The 22,460-nt window shown below is 41.0% G+C and overlaps 1 protein-coding gene across 8 annotated transcripts in view; it reads right to left on the reverse strand.

Moving 5' to 3' along the window:
- The window catches only part of BRSK2 (BR serine/threonine kinase 2), a 324,417-nt gene that overhangs the window by 45,703 nt on the left and 256,254 nt on the right, over positions 1 to 22,460 (reverse strand). For 7 of the 8 annotated variants that reach the window (XM_054200495.1, XM_054200493.1, XM_054200489.1 and 4 more), the window contains exons 8-12: positions 21,879 to 22,025; positions 14,304 to 14,335; positions 8,748 to 8,912; positions 7,919 to 8,016; positions 2,716 to 2,866 (exon numbers count right to left, since the gene is read on the reverse strand). In XM_054200495.1, the coding sequence (XP_054056470.1) occupies positions 2,716 to 2,866; positions 7,919 to 8,016; positions 8,748 to 8,912; positions 14,304 to 14,335; positions 21,879 to 22,025 (593 nt within the window). The remainder of the gene's footprint in view (positions 1 to 2,715; positions 2,867 to 7,918; positions 8,017 to 8,747; positions 8,913 to 14,303; positions 14,336 to 21,878; positions 22,026 to 22,460) is intronic. The other variant, XM_054200490.1, reaches the window with a different exon arrangement.

The raw sequence follows: 22,460 nt of genomic DNA on the forward strand, positions 1-22,460 counted from the left end.
CCTCCTTTATCCCAAATTAAGTCATTGAAGGACTATGTTTTTCACATAATACTTTCCCAGCCTGTAGGGCTGAAGGCCACCAAGTTTCAAATCTCAATGGAAAGACGTGCCCTCAAACAAGCCAAGACCAGACACTTGTAGGGTTCCCACATGGTTACCAAAAGCACAGTTCATCACACAGACACATAATCCAGAGGTTATAACATAAATCCCCTTTATGCAAGCAAACATCTGTTTACTACTGGGAAAGAAGACAATAGGACTAAATCACAAAACAAATGGGTGTGTTCTGCCCACTGGTTAGAAGAGTATCTCCGCCAACTCAAGAAAGAAGCAATGGCTCTGTGTCTCTGGATTTTTACACAAGTCATCTGTGTCTAAACAGGAGACCTGTTTCCATGGCCCACCTCCATGTCTTCCTAGTATTGTAGCACTGAATAGTCATCTGTTGAGACCTAAAAATGTAATTCTTAAAAAAGCATCCACTTCTGGGATCTAAGCCCTACTGCTGTAAAATCCACTGTCAGTGGGGCATTTCATGGAATATAACATGCGACTAGCCATTAAAAATCCCCCACTCTTGGTGGAAGGCACTTGTCATTTTGTTACTGACTGTTCTGACAGATGGTGCCCCATCAGCAATGCATTGTCCCCAGACAATCCCCATGCAGTGGTGTTCGTTAATGAAGCCAGTTCCCATTATAAACGACCGTGCTGCCAGGAACACAAAAGGTGCTTTTGTCATCTGTGGATGTGGATGGTATGAATTATGGAAGCTCACACACGGAGTAAAACAACATCTTCCCTTTAACCCCTTCCAAAACAAGCACTACCAAGCCTACCATCATCAATCATGGTATTATTACATCCCTGTCTCCACCTTTAATCATACCTTCATGTCCAGCCCTGAGTTGGGGTAAGCATTGCCCTGTACCTCTTATGTCCTGGCAGGTTTTGCTTCCTCCTTAAGCCAAAGCCCTTCTTTACTGGTATGTAGCTCTGAATTAATTTCAGACCTTTTGACTTCAGTTGTTTCCTCATGTGCAGAATTGAGTGAGATATTTAAAAGCAAAAGAAATACTTTGGATAGCAAGACACAGCTTCACCTCTTCAGACTTTTGAATCCAAAGTCAAAGCTGAGAGCTGGAAGAGCTTTCAGCTCTCAGAAAACTTCGGGATCAATCTAACACCTCCTATTTGTTCCGCCCAGTTGGACACTTACTGTAAACAGCTGCAGAGTACTGCTACTCACAGGCAGCCTTGGGGTGGAGGAAAGTGATTCACCTCTGCTTGGCTCTGGGACCTTCAGGGCCCATGCATCTACCAGGTACCAGATTAAACACTGAAAGCCGAATAAGGACTGAGCAACTGTGTGTCAGTGTTGTGTTCATCCTTATCGCGTTGAGGCCTATGAGAACACTGAGCACATCCTGTCCTGAACACTTCCTTCTCCCAGACCTCACGTAAAAGCAAACCACATATTCAAGATAGATTTCCAACCTATGCTACAGTGAAAAATCTTTATCTCAAGTGTATCTCAGTGTATCTCAGTGTATCTCAAGGCCACAGATCCAGTCTGAAATAAGTCCTAGCAGATTTTGGAAATCACCACTTTTTCCTCACTGTAGATAGAACTGTAACAGTTGCCAGGAAAACTTTCCACCAATTCTAGGGGCTTCTGGACATGAAATTATTTCACATTCTTCACCCAGTTTTCAGTCAGGAAAGGGAGTTTCTGGGCACAGCAGTCTCTTTTTGAGCAGATCTTAACAGCTGAACAAAAAAATAATGTCATAAAGCTGAAACAGAAGTTACAGCATCATCATCATACATTTATGTGAAGTGCTCTTTCATATTGATTGATCTAAACAAGTGTGAATCCAAATGCACGTGCTTCCCTTATAGGGAAGCTCATAGGGACTGAGGAAGCAACTTCTGGTTCACATAAGTGAACTTCCACAGTTCACTTACTCTTCCAGAACCTGCCTCGAGGAGACACCATTTTCCTCTGCTGTTTCTCCACAAGACTGACACTTTCTTTGACAGAAAAGAAGCAAAATTATACATATTCCATCACTTTACAGTTATGTGGTAATATATATGGGTCAGATGCATGCTGGCTCTGACAGCACATTTTAGAGGCATCTACAGATGCCTGGACAGGGATTTCCAGATTCAAGCTGTTCTGATGACATGGAGGGTGGGGTTCATCTCATTTAACTTCAGGTGCCCCAAAGCTAGGCACCTAATCCAAGATAAGTCATCTAGATTCCTGTTGTAGGCTATGGAGACAGAGAGGAACAACCAGAGGGTAATATATCCCATCTAAGATTGTTGGAACAGAGGACATATGTATCTGAGACCTTCCAAAGCCCTCGTCTGTCCCCGTTGCCTAGAGTGACAGCCTGTATCACAAGCTTAGACCGAATGTCTATGTTCTTAACAATTAAAAAGAGGCGAGATGAATCTTGCCCAGAGGATGTGGCGGTTTCCTGAGCAATAGCTGCAAGCGAGCAGAACCCTTAAGCCCCTGGCAGGACTTCTGGTCCTGTGTGCATAAGTGCTGCTGGCTGCCAGATCGTGTTGCAAGTGTGCCTGGAAGTTGTAATGAGTGCTGGTGTGAACAGAAAAGCTCCACAGCTGCTTTGTATGTATGACATACAAGTGGGTAGCAAACCCAGACAGGCAGGACTCCTGGGTAAAGGAGAGACCCACCTCTGTCCATGTTGTGCCATTTCAATAGCTCTGCGAGCAGGGACTGGGGAGCCGCCATCTGTAACACTGAGAACCTCCATCGACTTCCTTTCTGGCCGCCGCTTCCCATGCCTGTTCAGCATTGGGGAGTCCACACGCTTCCTGGGGGGATCTTTATGAAAAGAAAATGCTGTCAGCTGAATTCGGCTGTGACTTACCTCAAACAGGTTGGTTAAATCCTCTCTCAACAATCTCACTCTCACACCTCCCCTACAGAGACAGATATCTTTGTGATGGAGACGAACGTTTGCAGGCCCTCCCTTCTTCCAAATTTGCAAACGTTAAGACAAAAGTTGCAACCCATCTACAGAGAGAGGGAGCACTGCTACTGCCCTGAATGTACAAGCACTGTGAAATAGAGGTACAACTATAGCATAGCTTGCAGAAATTGCCTTACAAAGCTGATAACACTAATAACAAGACGACAGCATGGGCTATAGCACAAGCTGTTAGCCAGAGTATAGGCCATCTAGGGATCCTGTATATGTACTCAGGTTGCTAGAGCTTGCCTTCGATGTCCCTGCTAGCTAGATTAAATGTGACACAGAGACATGAGTACACTCTCAACTCAGAATTGCATTCTCCTCCGAATACCTACACTTTTTTTGCATCTTTAAGATTAGATTTCAGGTTTTCCCCGCTGCTTTATATTTTTCCTCCTTCAGCATTACAAATTAAACATACTTGTCTACCTGAGATGAATTTCCAACGAGAGCTACTAAAACTTCTCAGAGGTCATCATACAGCATTTACTGCTATAGTAACTGAAGTGCTTTACACTTTTTATTGTGTAACATTTCTATGAGGTACTGAAGTGCTACTTTCACTTTGCAGAGTGAAAACTGAGGTGTAAGAATGAGATTTAATGGCAATTCATTCCTAAAGGTGCTGACATTTACTGGTGTTCTGAGGAGCAAGTAAATTGCTCTGAAAAGAGTCTGTAGACACCAAACCGCGCTGCAGAAAGTGCTCCTAGGTGACTAGGTAACCATGCACACCTTCATGGTGAAGCAGGGAACCAAATGCAGACCTGCTGAGATGTTTTATTACTAACATCTCTCGTTGCATCAAAACAATAAAAAGAAGGAAGGCAGAAAAAAAATACAGAAGAATTTTCTGTTCTTTGGTTGGGCTATTTCAGTTCCCTGCTTCTATTTACAGACACATTTTTAATTTTAGTGGAGGGTGACCACCTGTAAAAAAAGGCATCCTTCACCCCTGCAGTTAGAAAGAAGCTCACAGTGCCCAGCCCCTAAGGCTTCTTCCTCTGCCAGGACTTCTTTGTAAAACCAGTAATATTCCATTTGACAATTCTACTTCTACTGCCTAGTCTGATGGTATTATTTTTATTATCTTGCCCTCCTCACGCTCCCATCTACTTGCTTGTTCTCTCTCTCACATCATGTTTTTTAGAACAAGATCCCTTTAAGGCAGGGCTTATTCTTGAAACAATGACTATGAGCAAAGACGGCTCAAATGCAAATGGGCTAGTGATAACCACTGACCCCATTACTGTATAACCCAAATATTCTTTGTATGAATAGTAATAATTTTCCTGTTAAAAATTAATTGAAAAAAAGCAGTTGTATCTCACTCCATTTCAAACTACGTCCAGTAATAAAAAAAAAAATACTAGGAGGGGTAATGATCTCCAAATCAGGAAAAATATATAGTGCAAAGGGAGGTAAACTTAATAAAGCAATTATACTGGGTGATTTTAGCTCCACACACATAAGTGGTAAAAGGTAAGCTGGGACAAGGTTTAGACATTTCAAACTCCTGCTTCTTCAAACAAGTTCAAAGAATGAGAAAGGATTCATCCCACAGGACAACTGCTGGTATCACAAGTGTGACTAGAGCCGAGTGACACACATAATGACAATGTAATTACGTTTGGTATCAACAACAGAGAGCTGATACAAGTTTTGCAGAGGGATATCAGACATTAGGAAGGAAGGTGGATGAGTGCAGTTTAAAAGAAAGGAAAAAGAAGGAAGAAAAAGGAAGATGAAGAAAGCAGTTAATGCCAAAAAAACGGAGACTCATGAATGCTCAGACTGCATCAATGTTAGTTAATAATAGTCTAAACAAGAAAGATGGAAAAAGGCAAGAAAAACATTTTATGTTTGCGTACATTTTAAAAGGCAATTTGATCCAAGCATCTTCAAAACAGAAGAATTTAGCAAATGGAGTCTCAGCTGAGTGACACCTACCAAAGTGACAGGCCAAATATAAGGTGGACATTAAAAGAGAGGGAAGAAGAAATCTGAAGAGGAATTAGCTAAAGACTTGAATAACAGTGTTTTGTGCAGCCATCAGAAAGAGAAAGCTTGAGAGAAGGACAGTAGCCAGAGGGACCATGAGGGAATCAAAAAACAATTAAGGAGGAGAAGGATATCACTAACAAGCTACATGGTTCTTTTATATCAGTCCTTGCTGCTTAAGATGCTGGAAGATATTGATTTCCAATCTATATTTTAAACTATCAGAGAGAGACTAAGCAAAAAGATCAGGTGGTGAAACACACCAATAAATTCAACAACAACAATCCACAAAGGTGTGACGGAAAATACATCCAGAAGCTTGCACGAATGTGGTTGAGCCTCTAATAAAAGTATTTGATTCCTCTTTAAAATTGGTTACAATCCTACACTATACATGGCTGATCAGCAAGTATTGCACATATTTTTTAAAAGGGTCTGAGTAAGAAATGACAGGGTACACAGTCTACCATCACTGTCAAGTCTAAAGATACTAAAGAAATACACAGCCATCCTGCCATAAAAACTAAAGTGGTGTCATATAAAAGCAGTAGAGGATTTTGCAGAAGCACAGGAATTAAAAACAGGAAACCCTCCAATGTCTCCCCTTCTCTTCTTGACTCTCTGGTAATATTTCATATGGGGAAAAACTTAAAAGTCCCAGTCTGGATCTGTGATAATTTGGGGGATGTATTTTCATTTTATTTCACATCAGAAAAGTGAAGCCATTCCTAAGGATTTTTTACAGAGGAAGAGAGAATCGTATAGGTAATGATCCAACTATAAAGGCATTGATCTGGAAGGTGGGAAATAAAGGTTCAGCTTCTGAGTTTGGATAAGGCACCTATATTCTATATAGCTATTTTGGCCCAATCTCTTGTTCTCTCATTTATTAAGAAACTCAACCCCACAAAAGCCTTTTTCTCAAGGAGACATTAGTTGACATTCTTTCATTTTACTGAGAAGTTTCTCATTTCTGTGTTTTCAGGTAAAGAAAATGGAGCTGAACTCGAGAGATGGTGAAGGTAGTCCTTCCCTGGCCCTTTGAGAAACTTTTATAGAGCTGAAACATACAAAAGCGACACCAGAAGAGAGTGCTAGTCTGAGCTGGCCATATTTTTACTTGCACCCATCCCTTCTGAGACCTAACATGCAAAGAAAGAGGAAAAAGCAAAATACTCTGAGATGCACTTTTTTTGTTTTCTTTTTGGCAAGAGTTCAGGCAATGCACAACTCTCATTGATGTGGTTTCTTCAAGCTTCTGTTATTAAATCTGTTACTTTTTTTTTGCTCTTCTTTGTGTATGGCCATCGCTAATGGCTAATGACGAGATATTAATCAGAAGCATGACTGCTCTTAATTAAACCTTGCCCCATGTTCTCCGAGATACTGCTGGGAACAGAAGAGGCGGAAACCCCCATGGAAGGGGAAATACAACCTACAAGCACTCAAAGAATAATGCTCAAAGAGTCTAAAATGTGCCGATCAGGCACAATGATACATTCAGAGTAGTGTTTCCCTTTTGGGGAACATTTTCACTCCTTGTACAAAAAAATGCAAGAAGAAAGCATAATATTTCAGTTCAAACCATGAAAATACGTTGCCATGTGGAAGAGCGATATATGATGTATTTAGGGCATAGCTACATATTAACCGACATGTTGGATATGAAGATTCCAGAGTCACTTTGCTTCTTTTCTTATGACAAAAGCATTTCTAAAACAAGATGATGGTGTCCTTACACTACAGGATAATCTGTTTGAGTCAAAAGCTGATTACTAAAGTGCTAGATGACAAACTGCACTGAGCAAGGGGCTTTTGACCACAGGACCTGCAGTTGGCACATCCACCCATCTTCATCAGGATCCCTGCTAACATGCTCTCTGTAGCTCCATCCAGGTAAGGGTTTAAATCTCCCATAGAAGAGACTTCCCTGCAAAATTACAGGGCCTGGAGCCTGGAACTTGGATAAGGTAATAATTCAACGGAGTATTCACAAACTTAAAGTTCAGTATACCACTGCCCTGTAGGCGTGTGAGATTCCAGGCTTTCCAGTGAAAGTAAAGAGCACTCTGCTTCTAGCCTTCAAAGTGCTGAAATACAACACCTGAAAACCACAACACTACTATGTAAAAATGCTATTTCAGGTCATTGATAGAAGTGACTAATCCTTTGTTAGTTAAACTTATGTCACTCTGCACAGCAAGAGTCACTTATATAGTTAGTTCCTCAGGGAAGCATTTTTCCTGTTGTCTAGAGTAGTGAAGTCCTTGGTGATCAGCACTACACTAAAATACTATTTCTTCAGGAATAAAGTGGTATCGCCAGAGCTTTATAAGATATAGAATCTTACCGCATACTAAGCTTTAAAAATCTTTCTAAGTTAGTCTAAAACGTATTCACTATAAACAGGTATATAATGTTATTTTACTTTCAACGGTGTATATATTTACCTACAGAAAAGAGAACGTGTACATACATGTCTCCATAGGGATGCAATGCTACACAGTCTTGTTAGCTCAAGTCCAGAAGCAGCATTTCTGCAATACTGCATGTAGATTAGTAGTTAGAAAATTCTGCCACTAGACTACACTGCTAAATCTCATCTGCTTGCATAGATCCCGCTTGTGGGTCCACTTGATATTTTTTAAGATCTGGTTCAAGACCAACTTGGATGTTTCTGCGCTGTGAGTCAGACACATCCAGAAAAATGAAGCCTTCAAAATTAACCACAGAACAGACCTGCCTGCTTCGTGCTGAGGGTTCTCACCCAATGCTGTACACCATTTCAGTGGGATGATAACAGTGATGTTAGGATTTGGGTATATATTTTAAAAAAAAAAAAAAGTGAAAAGGAACTCATTGAGATGAGTTCATAGCGACAGAGGTCATATCTGTAGTACCTATTTCATTTCTAGGGGGAAGATCCTCATCTTCATGACTAGGATACCTCTCCTTCCGGTCAAGCAGAAGAAAATAAATCATTTTCTCTTGGTTTTCTCTGAAAAAAAGAAGAAAAATCTTTAAAATTGAAGAGAAAAAAACATCAACATGTAGATAAACCCTTCTCATCAAACAAACAGCTACAGTTATTCTAAACAACCTGGAAGTGGTCGTGTACCTGCCAGCTAGATACACAACCCACAAAGCTTTTGAGAATCTTGCTGTCTCCAACAAGCAGTCTGTGAGAAAAGGAAATATGATTCCCATGTTACAGGCACAGAACAGAGGCACAGGACAGATGAGGTAACATGTCCACAGGAAGTCCAAACCAAGGGTGGCAGCAAGACAGGTCTCCTGAGCCTCTAAGTGCTCTTTCCACTAAGTGCCTCTCTTAACACCTCAGGAAATACACGATCTCTCAGGTGTAATTTTGAAATAAATAAAAAATTTGCCAACAAGGGCATATCCCACACAAATAAGAGCAATGATACCTCCCCATTTGGACCACATGGCCCATCTTTTCATGAAGTGACCTTGCCTGGCGGCAAGGCAAGAGACAGCACCATGCCTCCACTGCTGGTCATGCTGTGAACTTCTGGCACGCGGTGCAAGAAAGGCTCAGTGCTTGCTCCCAACACTTCACTAGCAAATGAACAGCCAGAGGGTGAGAAATTGCTACTGGTCCCTCACAGCAAGACACATGTTAAAGTGATCTCTACCTCTCCCCAGGTTTATAAGCATCCCAGCCCGTGGACACCCAACTGATATTAAGACTGAGCAAATGCTTACTCTTCCGACAACAAGTCCTGTAAGAGTTTGTTTCGGTCACGGAAGCAGCCTAACGAGTGCATGCTATCTAACACGTCTGGATCAATATCCTCCAAGGAAGGGAGAGAACGAATCTGCACCTTTCGAGGGATTGGTTGCTCTGGTTCTGGCTCGTTCTTACCCCCTCTGCAGAGGAAAGGAGAGAGAGAGAGAGAGAGAAAGGGGGCAGGGAAAGAAGGAGAGAAAAGAAACATGAGTCACAAATGAACCCGTAGTCTGAAACACAGCCTGCAGCAACAGATGGAAATAGCTTGTTAAATTCCCACTGAGAGACCAGAGCTCGCAACCAGACAGATATGCTTTTCAGAAGAAACCGCTGTGAAGGCTGAGAGTGACCAGCACCTTGTGGATTTGGGTCTTTAATGAGAAATGTCTGCATTCAGTCAGAAAGGCAGTAGGAACTTCACTTACCAGTGCCCTCATAATTTAAGCAGCTGTTCAGCGTCCTAATGCCAAACATTTATAAAACACTACGCGGTTTTAGAGATGCTGTCTCATCAGCAGGTCAGACCTCAGGCTACCAGGCTGAAAAGTGCAAGCTGAATGATTCTCTTTCAAAGAACAAACCGTCACTGTTTTTCACCAATTCTTACTACAACTGGCATTGCAGCAGTTTCTTTCTTTAAAGCTTCCAATGTGATTAAGAGACCTCAGTGTGCCGGTCTCCACTTGACACACTTTAAAGGGTTTTTGGGGAAACCAGGCTGTTTATATACATGCTGAAATACAACAATCTCCACTTCTCTTCAGACACGCAAACTTGAAAATTGTGGCCCAAGTGTGATGCCCGAGGTCAGTGGCAGACCTAGGAATACACCATTAGCAGTAGAGCATATTACTCTTTTAGAAGTAGTTAACATGGGCTTCCTGCATAATTATCTCATCCTATTCACTAGACGCAGGAAATATTGATTATTCATTGCAATTAAAGGCCCTGACCATAAGAAGCAGGCCAAGGTGTCAGGGTATCTGTAACTAACTGAATGCTATATATTGCAGGCACACTGAATGTCTTTTTATTTTGTTTAGGTAGGCAGTGACGAATTTATGTAAACTCTATTCACCCAAAGAGGTGGGTTTGGCGGCGGTGGTATTTTGGTTGGAGAAACACTCTACCCTGAATCTTTGCTATTTCTTGATGGATGCTTTGTGTGATGTTGAGGTTTTCCTACTTTGTGGGTGAGGCCCTCCCTTTCCTTTATGCAATGTAAATGTGTGACTCTTGGGTCCAGGCTCCCAGGATGGGCAATAGGAATTGGGAATATTTAAACTGCAAGGGACGTCAGCATTTGCTGGTTATGGGTCTGTGTTTGGGCAACAGATTCTTCCTTTCGATGCTGGCAGAAATAAGGTGAGAACACAACTTGTGAACTTCTACAACTTAAAATGAGCTATCTGCACAGAAGAAGGAGCTCCAATTCAAATGCATCTAATTTTTCTTGGGTAGGTTAGAAAGCAACTCTGGTAGGATCATACACGTGAGCTCAAGAGAGCCAATCCAAATTATCTCCTCCAACATAAGAAGGCAATACGAAGTCATTGCAGCCAGGGCTCTGATGCTGGGACAGGACAGTTACATGCTACACCTTAATCACAGCAGATTGCTGGGTGTTACTTGCAATTTATTTTTAAGCAAGTTGAAATGCAGTTGAGAGGTGTCTGCTCTGTTAACCATGTTTGTGGGACATCACTTGCAGAAAGACTCCTCGGAAATTTTCACTTTGTCTTCCCTTGAAGCAGTGAAAATGTGCTCGGCCCTTCCTGGATACACGTCATGGAGTCAGACTCTGGTGTGTGTTACATGGGTTGTGACAACATGGGTTAGATCCCACTTCTCTTACACTGAGCACTCACAAACATCCTGCTCAGTTTTATTCAGTTTTGGGGACTGGAAGCAGAATACACAGGAGAGAGACAGAATCTGCTCCTTGTGATTCATTCTTGTGTGCCAAACCACTAAAACACAGCTTCTGACGCCTGCCTGGAGTCTCGCAGAAGCGTCGATGTCATCTGCAATGACACCGTGGTCCTGAATCTAAGGGCTAGATTCAAAATTCCTTGTTCAACTAAAGAAAAATCTCATTCCTCGAGTGCCCTGTCTTTAAGAAGGTAGCTACTCCTACCTCTTAGATCAGGATCTAGCTCTCAGCAAGCAATAAGCAATGATTAGATCATAACCTTAAAGCTACTGATGATCTTGTCATTGAGATAAATTCTTGCAGGATGGACCTTTGAACAGCAGCTGAGTGGTTTTGGTTTTTAATGATCTGGAGTTCACTTTAAGAAGTACTGAATTAATCATTCATTGTTACAAGCAGATGTCCTTAAGGTAATTTAAAGAGATTAAAAAGAATTATTGTTTTTGAAAATTTCCAGAAAATCCTACGAGTTGCTCTAGTCTACAGCAGAATATCACTTGCATGCTTCTTTTATATCAATCCGCGTGGGAGCCCGTTCTAGAGAGCACAGCTTGCCATCTTCTGTGCACTGAAAAGTGGCTTTTCCTTATGCCCTGCACCTGGTCAGTCTCAGACATAGTCAGGAATTTTCACACTTCCTCATCAGGTACAAGCAAAATCTGCAAAGTGGCGCCTCGTCATTTGGCAACGCAATTCAGTGCTTCAAGAAATGAAAATCACCGGGTCTGGGCTGTGATTGGCGTGACTGTATTGCCTGTTCCATTCTCAGTCTAGCAGAGAGTGACAAATTTGTTGCATTTCAGCCCACATAGACATCAAACAATGTCACACAATGAATACTGCAAATCACGTATATTTTTTAAAGGCTCGCATGAATGTAATTGCTGCTTTAAAACCCATCTTCTTTTGTGAGGATCGGTGCATACAATGGCTGCGATTCCAGACCGGGGTGGACTTTTTCAGTCTCTCCATGAAACTCCCTCGTGAATCTCACCGAAATGCACATTTGCATCAGTGCAAAGCAAAGCAGAACCTGTACAGTTATTCTTTTTCTAATTTTAGTAAATTTGTTACCTTCACAATTAGGACAATAACTCAGTGTTACAGGAGTATGTATTTATCATAATAGCTAATTTTATTTGCCCTCTTGCTTTATTAAAAAAAAATGTGAAAATAACCGCTGTTTATTTGATGATTTATGATAACCTGTGCTTGAGGTAAAAATAAATGATTTCAATTAAAAAGGCTTAAAAAACCTCACTGAATTAATTTGGGTGGGAGAGCAAGAAGAACTGGAGGTTGGTGATGAAAGGTTTCTCTTTAGTTCCTTTTTTCCTTTTTTTAGGCTTGTGAATCATGATTTCAACTTTCAAGACCTCTTTCTCTGTCTGCCTAGTCTGCAATTAAATCTTTTCCTCCATTTTACAGTAGCCTTAATGTTTATTTGAAGAATTAATTGAAACCACTTACATGTTCTGAGTACAACTTCAGGTGAGTAACCCATATATGACAAAGAATGAGGATTTTACATAGAATAGTAGTGTTACATGAAATAAAGAAAAAATGAAGAATGTGAGCAAAACAGCCATAGAGTAAAAACACTTATAACCCCTCCTTCTCTGTCAGTATCAATATTTCCAGGCAAAATGAATGCAAAGAGGCTGTGAAACGTTACCAGATGAAAGTAGTTGAGTTTTGGAGGTGGCAGCATTATTCACAGACTAAATTTAGCCAAAGGAGGTTAGTCGCCTTAAGTCAATCCATGGCCAGTACAGAGAAAATGAGAGAGAGACTCATGAAAAAAAGCTATTTTGAGCAGAAACTTTGGTTTAGGCAATCTGAACAGACTTCTGGAAGAGCCCTTCTCTCTCTGCATTGACTACACTGGGAGTCTAGGGGAGAGTTGCTCTGTAAAACTCAGTTTCTACTTCTAAAACAGCCTCAGATGCTATTTCCATCAGGGTAAAATACTGTTTATTGTGTCAGTCATCAGACAGTCTGACCTTCATCGAGAAGTACACAAAAATGTTCAAATGCTCATGTCTGCAGAGAAAAAAAATCTTCAAATTCTAAATCTAGAATAAAGTAAAGAAATAACACCTGCCTAATTGTGCATGTGAGCCTAGGACAACAGTCCTCTGACAGGTGAAAACTTCCAGGCAAAAATCTTAAGGAGAGTTAGAATAATCATGTAAGTGATCAATGTCATTTCATTTTATTTCCTATTACTTTTCTACTGAAAACACAGAGAAAGTCAGATGATTTAACTCCATGAAAAAACAGAGGGGATCAGCTGATGTAAACAACATTTACTAGTGAGACATTATAGGAGGGTTATTTCAGAAATGACAGTTAGAAATTTTCCCCCTCCATTTCTCCAACATTTCTCCATGAGAGTTTAAAAAAACAAATACCTGCAGTAAACAACACTCCAGTCCTCCTTTGGTTTAAAAAGGTGCCGTGTAGAGAGCATGAAAAGGCCATGGGCAGAGTGCTGCCACTGTTGCAGGTGAACTAAGAAAAAATCATGTTATTCAACAAATTGTTGAATGCCCTCAGGTCCTATCAAAGTCAGATAAATCCAGAAGTGAACATTGCCCATAAGATAGAATTAAAGAAAACAAAACAAATCAAAACAAAGGTCCTTTTTTTTTTTTCCTGGTGACAGGCTTAAATATCAGTTCATATCATCCTCGAGTATTTCCCAAGAGCAATGATAGGATTATGAAGGCAGGACTTTTCTTATCACCCACCTGGGGAACCTGTAGGTATGCTGACCCCAAGAAGCATGTATCAAAGCAGCATTTCCTTGTTTAATATGTGAAGTATTCTCCTTAGTTTGATTAGGTTATCATCAGTATAAAAAAAAAGTTATTTACTTAGGTTTCTTGAAATACTATTAAGGCTACACAAAGTGCAAGGTCACTTTTAGAAGCCATCAATCTTCCTTATCCCCAAACCACTAGACAGGCGTGTACTTTTCTCACAGACCTCCTGTTTCACTGTCAAGACTGCTGCTTTTAATCAAGTCACAGAACTACTCTCACATCAACAGGTTACAAGGTCAGAAGCAGCCTCTTAGCTTGCTGTGAAGGAGTAGGGATTATGAGACAGAAAAGCACTTGTTCACAGGTGCTTACTTATCAATATCATCATTTTTGTTTCTACTTCAGAGAAAAGCCAAGATGCCAAGAAGGAACAAACGAAAGCTTTCTTGTCAAGAAGGTATTACAAGGGATTGTCTGTAGCACTTGGATAGAAAACTAAATACGGCTGTTAGCTGGGGGTTTTTTTGCTGATCACCTGCAGGTATCTTTTTAACACAGCAAGTAGCTGGACTGAACGTCTTATTTCAAACAATTGTTCGCCACTGTATAAAAAGTTCCTGGCTTGATATATATGTAGATGAAATTATATGAGCAGAAAAGTGTAAAAAACCCCCAAACATTAGATGCCTTTCTGTCCTCTGCCCTTTTCAACACCTGTGTGAAAGTTGCTTTCAGACTCCAGTCTGTCTTCAGAGATGACTAGAATATAAGCTCCTGTAACAGAACCAATAATGAATGCATGCAAAAGTGAATTAAGAAGTGCTACTTACATATACCATATGTGTTTCTGAATATGTTCTAGCTGTAAAGGAAAAGAAAACAAGGAATTAGTGCTGTAAAACAGAAAAGGTAACTCCATAGGACATCCTTATTCGAGGCTTATTCAAGTCCAACATTCCAGATATGGAACTGTACAAACAACAGGAACTTTATGCTGCATAAAGAGTATGGCCATCCTCACCCTCCCCGCTGGAAATGAGACTATAATTCTGGACATAAGGAATCAGGCAGGACCAAATCCCAGGATACAAGTACAAGGCTTCACACGCAAGTGTTTTGGCAATTTAAGTTTCTCCCTTCCTAAGCCCTTCCCCTCTATAACCTAACTGAAGCTACCAAACTGCTCCTTTCTATACGGGCATAATAGCTGATTCTTTACATCTGAAGTTCATTTCTAGTTTTGTTCTGGAAAGAGAGAGAGAGGGAGAAAAGGAAATAGAAGAAGGTTCAAATACATAATGTGAATAAGCAAAATAAATTGTGCATGTGTGATACGACCTTCCGCCAGGACCCATTCTTGACTGGCTTCACATCTATCATTAAAATCTAAAGACCAAGTAGAATAAGGTTCTGTGTCAAAATAATACCATTTATTGTTTCAGTTCCTGAGCACCAGACTGCAAATTTCTTTCACTTCCCTCTTTCCTGTTTCACACATGAGCGTTTTACTATGTAATGAAGGGCTGATCAAAGCTGAACAGTGGCCTTGTCCACCCATGGAAGGCCGATGCCAGCAAATGTTACACCATGACCATGTTTTCCACAAGTATGAGGAAAACAAAGTAACACCCTTTTTCCAAGAGAAACTCTTAGCTGTAGAGAGAACACACTGTTCACATGACATACTTACAGCAGAACCTTCCTCATCTATTTCTGTTGGTTTGTTTTTGGTTTTTTTAAAGCATCATCACAGTAGAAGAGAAATTTTCATAGATGCCCAGGGATTATTCATTATGCAGACAATATTTCTCATATTCCTCATTATGAAGCACCTTTGTACGTGCAGAACAACATGCACACACTGCACACAAGCTTGTGTTTGTGCAACACGCAGGTGAGAGGCAGGGGAGAGCTGGAAGGAAATGCAAGTGCTAACAGCTATAAGATGAAATCACAGACCCATTAAACTGGTCAGGAAGAACGGAGACAGCTGTCCTCCTCTACTTTCCACTTCAATTCCACAATAATGAGAATCAGAGAGGAAAAAAGGGGAAAAAAAAGAGGAATGGACAAACAACAAAATCTCAGAGACAGAAAGTAGGTGTTTGCCACAGAGAGCAAGGAATCTGAAACCTCTGTGCTATGGAACAACAGTTCTGTGCCTGGGAAGCCAGGAAGATATGAGGTCGGCTCTATATGAGATCATTTTTTAAGCTAGACAGGGCTTTTCCTGAAAACAAAGAACCAAGGGAATGCAGCTTAGGAAAGCATGACAGGAGACTGGAGGGATCAGTAGGAGAGACAAACAGCCTCCTTTAAAAACAAGACTGTATCAACACTGAAATCAGAGCTGCAGTTGGTAGTTGCATATCTAGCTGTCGTCTAACCAGCCCAGGTGCTGGGAGCACCAATGCCCCCCAGCACACACATCCACGGGGCCGGGCAGATTTAACAGCTTCCAGCTGTGGCCTCAGCTCTGCCACAAGAATTCCCCTTCATCACAATTTGATAGTCATTTCATCCCTGCAGTATTAAGAGAAAGGCGGCGTATTCCTGACACACTGCCATCTCCCCTGACCTCAAGGAGATACACATTATGGGTGTTCCCCTAACAGCCTGGAGACACAGCCCTCTTCCTCCTGGTTCTTTGCAAGCTGAGGTACAAACACAGAATATAATAAGAAGAGCCTATTTTGTACAGTTTCCATGGGACAGGATTTTAGCATGGTTACTTATCAGGTCCATAGTACTTTGAGGATCTGCTAAGGAGCATACTGTAATTTACCAAGAGTACTTTTTTTTTTAACCAAGTGTACTTGGTAAAGTGTGCTTGGTCAAACTACCCGATGAGATGCGTATCTACTCGTTATTTTCATATTCACCACAGGGAGGGTTAGAGACATTAATGATTTTGGACAAGATGCAGATGATACAGCTAAGCGATGTCCAAGCCTCTTTCATGCTTGCTTCTCCTGCTGCATTTTCTGTCTCCATGGGTCACATTGTTCTTTTGTGCCTGCGATATGCAGAAATGCCGTGGCAAAGCAGACAACAGCACTTCATTTTCTTAGCCAGAGATGAGGAAGAAAGGAGGGTCACCAGTTCATGTCTTAGTCACAGAACCTCTGGGCTCCTTCAAAGATGATGTCTAAGAGAAATCCTTTCTGCCCATCCCTGCTGATCAATCTCCTTCAAGCTAATGAACCAGCAGCATTTTACTGAAAGAAAAGCCCTGTAGCACCTTGCTATACATTTGAAGGTGCATGAGAGCTCTCACAGCTGCTGTTTACCTACACATCTACCAGTCAATCCACATCAAAATCACTGCTGTGGTGTACGATGGGATGTCCCACATATGAAAGGTCTATGAAACCAATTTCTATTCTGATTTAAATGTGATTGCATTGAAATGTTACTACAAGCATGCTTGCTGCTGCCAACATCTTCACTGCTTTTTTAAAGGTAATTAATTAATACTTTGTTGCTTTTCATCTGCATTAAAGTGACAGGAGGGTTATGGGAGGGCGACTGGTTTTGACAAGAAGTCTGTATGCTTTTTACTATGCAATGCAGGGGAGGGAGATACACAGTGGGAGCTAATCTCACTCCTCCTGCCTTCATTTAAACACAATGTTTAAATGCATTTAAGTGACGAAGGCATTTAACAACCCTTCCCAGAGGGATCTTCTTGCTGTTTGCACGAGTTTGCCAAATTTAATGCCATTTTATGGAAGTTCTAAAAATGCTGCTTCCTAATATCTCCTAGCCACCGCAGGCAATTGTCTCATGACGCCATCTCTGAAATAACAAAACACATTCAGACCTGCTGCACACGCACAGGCAGAGGAGAGACTTCTGCAAGCTAAAATGCTGTAATGGAAGGAGAGGGGGAATACCTTTATCATGGTTTTACATAAAAATACTTCCAATATATATTCAGCTTGTACACTGAAGTAGCGTCTAGGAGCCCCACTCACAGGTGAGAGACCCATTGTGATACAGAGCTGTACAAGCTCATCAGAAAAAGAGGTCTCCTCGCCCAAGGAGCTTACATCTGAATTCTAAGGCAGGGAACAACAGATGGAGACAGACAGGCAGATGGAAAACAAGATAGCGCTGTCTACATCCTCGGCACTGATCTCAGTAGAGCAGTTGCCAAGCTAAAAAGTTCTGACCTGAAGAAAAACTTTCTCAAAGTCTGTGGATATGGATGAAGGCTTCTGGGCTTGAACTCATGTCAAATTTCAAACCTTCCTGTCCAGAAAGGAAACAGACTCAAACCCATCTGTGCGCTAAATCGACCCACACCTCGGATGAATCTTCAGCTCTAGTCTGAGCTTTAAACCTACAGCATAATGTCAAGACAGAGGCTTTTCCTGACCAAAGGATTCAAGCTGGCAGTGCAAACAGCACTGGTAAAACCATTATCTGTGTCAGCAGTAGCAGGCGCACTACAGCAGCCCCCAGGGACCTTGACAAGGTATCACTGTGCTATGTGCACGGTGCATGAGTAGGCCTCTGGCAGCCAAAAGCTTACAGCCTACGTACATCAACTGGACAATTACCTCCATTTTACAGGTGGTGGAGTGAGATAATTTAAATGATGTGATAGGCACCTTACCATATGACCTTCTAGAAAAATGAAGAAGGAATCGGGGTGTGTTTTCCCTTGTTCATTTTTTTAACATTCTTTAGATGCTGTGGTCCATTATTAGCATACATTAGAACCAAGAAAACACAAAATCAGAGAGCAGAGAGGAGGTTCTGAAAATGTGTGTAATTTAAGTAGGATAATATTCAGGGACAGGTATTTCAGACTATGTGGACACCCAACATGGAAGACAAGTCATTCTACTCTGGAATAAAATGTCAACACTGGAACAGTAACCGCTTTTATCAGAATAGCTTATTCTGCGATATCTGCTCTGATCCACCTTGCTCTACAAAGTTTCGATAATGCTCATCCAACTTTAAAAGGGAAGTGGATCAAAAGCTCCTTACTTTCCACCCTTTGCCTTTGTCTTTCTGTGGAAGAAAATATCAGCTGAGAATGCAAATGGATTCCACTAGAGGAGCTGTAATTCTCTGCTGTAGAAATGCTGAATCATTTGAAACCTCCAAGGGAAAAAATATCCACTTTCCGAAGAGCACGTAACTAGAAGAAACCTCATCCTGCAGTACTGCAGGCACCAAGAGCGCTCGTTCTCTTCCATAAACCTTCTCATGCTTAAAACTAGTTCACTTTTCCCTCCTGACACTACTCCTACTACAAAGCTGTCCCAGAACCCCACTAATGTGGCTAAAATGCTGCTTCTAATTTCTAGCCTACTTTAATGTACGGCCATTTGACATACATTTGTTTTTGTGCCAGTATCTTCCTTTAGTTTAAATAATCATTCTCTCCCTAGTAATTACCTCTAATGAATACGCAGACAACCAGTACAACCTTTCTTAGACATTGCCTGTGTAGACCACACGGGGTTCTTTTAAGCTGTGCTATTCAGGCAGGCTCTCACATATGCTGACCACCTTAGTACGCATTCTTTGTTTGATTTCATCTTTCCTGAATGTGGGTTGTCAGAAATATCATGACCAGCAGCTAGGATCAATTTTTGCAGTCTACTGAAAGAAAAGCATGGATTCTTTTAAAGCATCTTCAGAAAAACAGGCCCAGTAAAGCAGAGTGGTCAAGGACGTACCACTAACCGTACTTGAGGCTATGTAATATATAGTAAGCATGAACAATATTGCACTAAGACATCATAAAGATGTATTTCCTTAAAGGAAACCTATACAAAGAAAGATAACACCTATTTCTTAAGGCAGGGAAGGACAAGCAACAATAATTCTGAGTACCCTCCTCTCCATCAATCCTTTCAGGCTTTAACACTGAAGCCGAATGATGACAGTTAAACGTGAACACTAGTTCTGTTTTTGTTGATAATTTTAACAGATGGACTGGAGAAGGTGTGGGTGTGCTGTGAAATAGCAATTACTGCAGGGAGGGAAATGCAGTTGGATGAAAAGGAAAAGAGATACAGATCAAAAAAAGGAACAAAGCAGAGAGGGGAAGGGAAAAATGAAAGAAAAAAATTCTAGTGACCTTACATTTCACTGTGTTTTTCTGCTGAATTCACCAGCGAGATATTGAGCAAGTGATCATAATGGTAACAGCTACATCTGTACTTATTGTACCCAAGCCACAATTTTGCTCAGATCTTTGTATACATATCAAATTGATTCAAGTGAGATATTTTCTAGGAATAGAGGCTTCCAAATAAACCCATATTTATATCCTTTTTCACAGGACGCAGCTAAAATAGAATTCAGATCTCTCCTCAAAATGAACTATATATTCCCAGCTCCTGTGCAGTAAACAAAGAGCTCTCTTCTGCTTGGCAATCTAAGCAACCGGCATGCTAACAGCAGAGAAAGGGAAGTGTGACAGCAGCAGGGACAGCAAATGGAGAGACCCTAAAATAATGAAAATAAGATTGCAGCTAATAACAAAGAGCTATCCTTTTTTCTTCCCAGCTCTCAGCTCTTCAATACGTTTTATTTCAAATTCTTATTCACAATTCACTGGTTAGTGCTTGTCAATAACTATGTGATCTGTTTTTTTTCCTCCCTAAGGAAATAAGAGCTTCATTTCAATCAAGAAAAGGGGAGGAGGGGGAGGGGTCACTCTGGGACCTTGATTTACCTTAACTGTTTTCTCTCTTATGCGAATACATTCTCTGCCATATTGCACAATTCAAAACATTTAGGGACTATGTTCTATGGCAAAACTCAGTCAGAACAATTTGAGGATCTAATGTCTGATAATCTGCTTCCTGGCATACTCAAACCACCAGCACTAAGATCTTAGAGAGAAAAAAAAAACAACAGAAAGTTTACATTATGGAAAAGAAACTAAGCTAGAGAGGGACTTGGTGACTTCCTTGGTCATGAAGAACAGCTGTCTCATTTCTCAGGGCGCAGCCCTAACCTCTGCAGTGTTCTTTCCACAAAAATACTTGGAAAAACATTCTTTCCAAAAAATACTTCGAAAAATATTCTTTCTTTCTTTAAAAATCTGTTTGAAAAAGGCCTTTTAAAGTGTCTAATATTTTTGTCATTTTTTTTCCAATCAGTGCTACTTAGGTACTGCAAATGTGATGACTACTGGGTTTGCAGAAGCAAGGATACTAATAATAGCATGAAGAACTTTTCACCTACGTCACCAAGTAGAGCATGAGCCAGTTTTGTAATGAATGAAAAAAAAAACCCAGCTGCAGCTGTCAGGTAATACTGTAAAGAGAGTTGTGAAGGGAGTTTCAGTTCACTTCTTACCAGACAGGTGTCTGCATCCCAACAGCACCATCACAGCTGGCACAGACTGATGCTGTTGTTAGCAATCTCAGCAGAGAGGCCAAGCACTGATCTGAGAGTTTATTTATAAATATTTTAGCAGACTGAAGAACCAGGAGGAGTTTTAAATTTACATTTCTTTATACATACTCCCACTCAGAATCTGTGAGCTTAGTTAAATCTGTATAAAATCATCACCAGAGCCTGACAATAGGATTTACAAGGGCAACATACCCATAAAGGCAGAAGCCTCCAATGACAAGCAGGCAATCTTGCTTTCCAAAATGATTTTAATTGCTAATTTTTTTTAATTCTCCAAAACATTAACACAGTGTTAATGAAGGATACAACCACTACACAGTGCTCACCCTTGCAGGGTCTCTGTTGTAGTGATGGGGTGTATCCTAGATGCAAAGACTCAGTGCTGAACGCCAGGAGCTCAACACTGTGGGCCTAGTCGTTCTCAGGACCACAGGGCACAAGATGAAAGAGCAGACTAGAAGACACTTGCTCTGAAGGCTGCTAGAGGATAACGCAGAGCACAGGCAGGATAGAATATAACGCAGGTTGTGTGGCATGAAGTAAGAAGACATTACTTTTGTCATAAATGTAAGAAAAGCATACTCTGCTTAATAGCATAGCTTCAAATAACAGTCTAACAGTTTTGACCTTCAAACAGTTATATCACGTCCCCAACAAAGTGCTGTACTAGCCAAGAGAGCCAAACAACGCAGGTGGACTCCAAAGTGTGCCTTATAAGAGGTTAGTAGCACTGTGATGATGTCGTGAGGGGTTTCTTCTAAATGCCCACTGTTACATACAAATGAGAATTACGCAGCTAGAGAAGAGACACAAAGGTAATCTGCCCTCACGATTCAAAAGAGAAGGTAACTAAGTTCTTCCCGAAGACTCCACCAACTCCACTCATTCTTTGCTCAGGAGGAAACGCACAGGAGTGGCGGTGAATCACAAGTTACTTTAGCTATTCAACCGTAATTTCAACAAGGTGACAACTGAAGCCTTGCTCACATGACTTGCAGCAAATGCCTTCTTACCGTGAGACGTTTCGAGGCATCCACTTCAATCATCCCCCGCAAAAGGTTCTGACAGTCTGGGGGGATAAAATGTGGCATGTGGAACACTCCACGTTTCACCTTCTCCAACAGTTGCCGCAAGTTGTCGTCATCGAAAGGCAGGGCACCCTGCAGGGATGTGACAGAGTGGTGGATGGGAGAGATGAGCGAAAGGGAGAGGGCAAAAGGAGAAAAGCCAGGATAAACATGGTGAGAGGATGGAAAAGAGGAAGCCCGCTCCACAATAAATTATTATAATAAGCGGAAAAACATTTTATTCATTGAAAAGAAATAATTTCTTAGTGCTGCTGTATTTTCTCCAACATAGGAAACAAAACTGAGGACACAGTTTTTTTTATTAGACCTTTAATTAGAAAATGACTACCAGTATAAAACATAATACAAAATATGAAATTGCCTTTCCAGGCAAATTCACCAAAGATGCATGGATTCACTTAAATTCAGCTCAAGCTTTTGATCTGCTGGTGTTCCTTCTGGGCATACTTTCACAGCAGCAATGTTTATCGTCTCCTTATTTTTAATCTTCCTGAGACACATTTATTG

The sequence above is a fragment of the Rissa tridactyla genome, chromosome 4 (genome assembly GCF_028500815.1).
Source record: "Rissa tridactyla isolate bRisTri1 chromosome 4, bRisTri1.patW.cur.20221130, whole genome shotgun sequence".
NCBI lineage: Eukaryota > Metazoa > Chordata > Aves > Charadriiformes > Laridae > Rissa > Rissa tridactyla.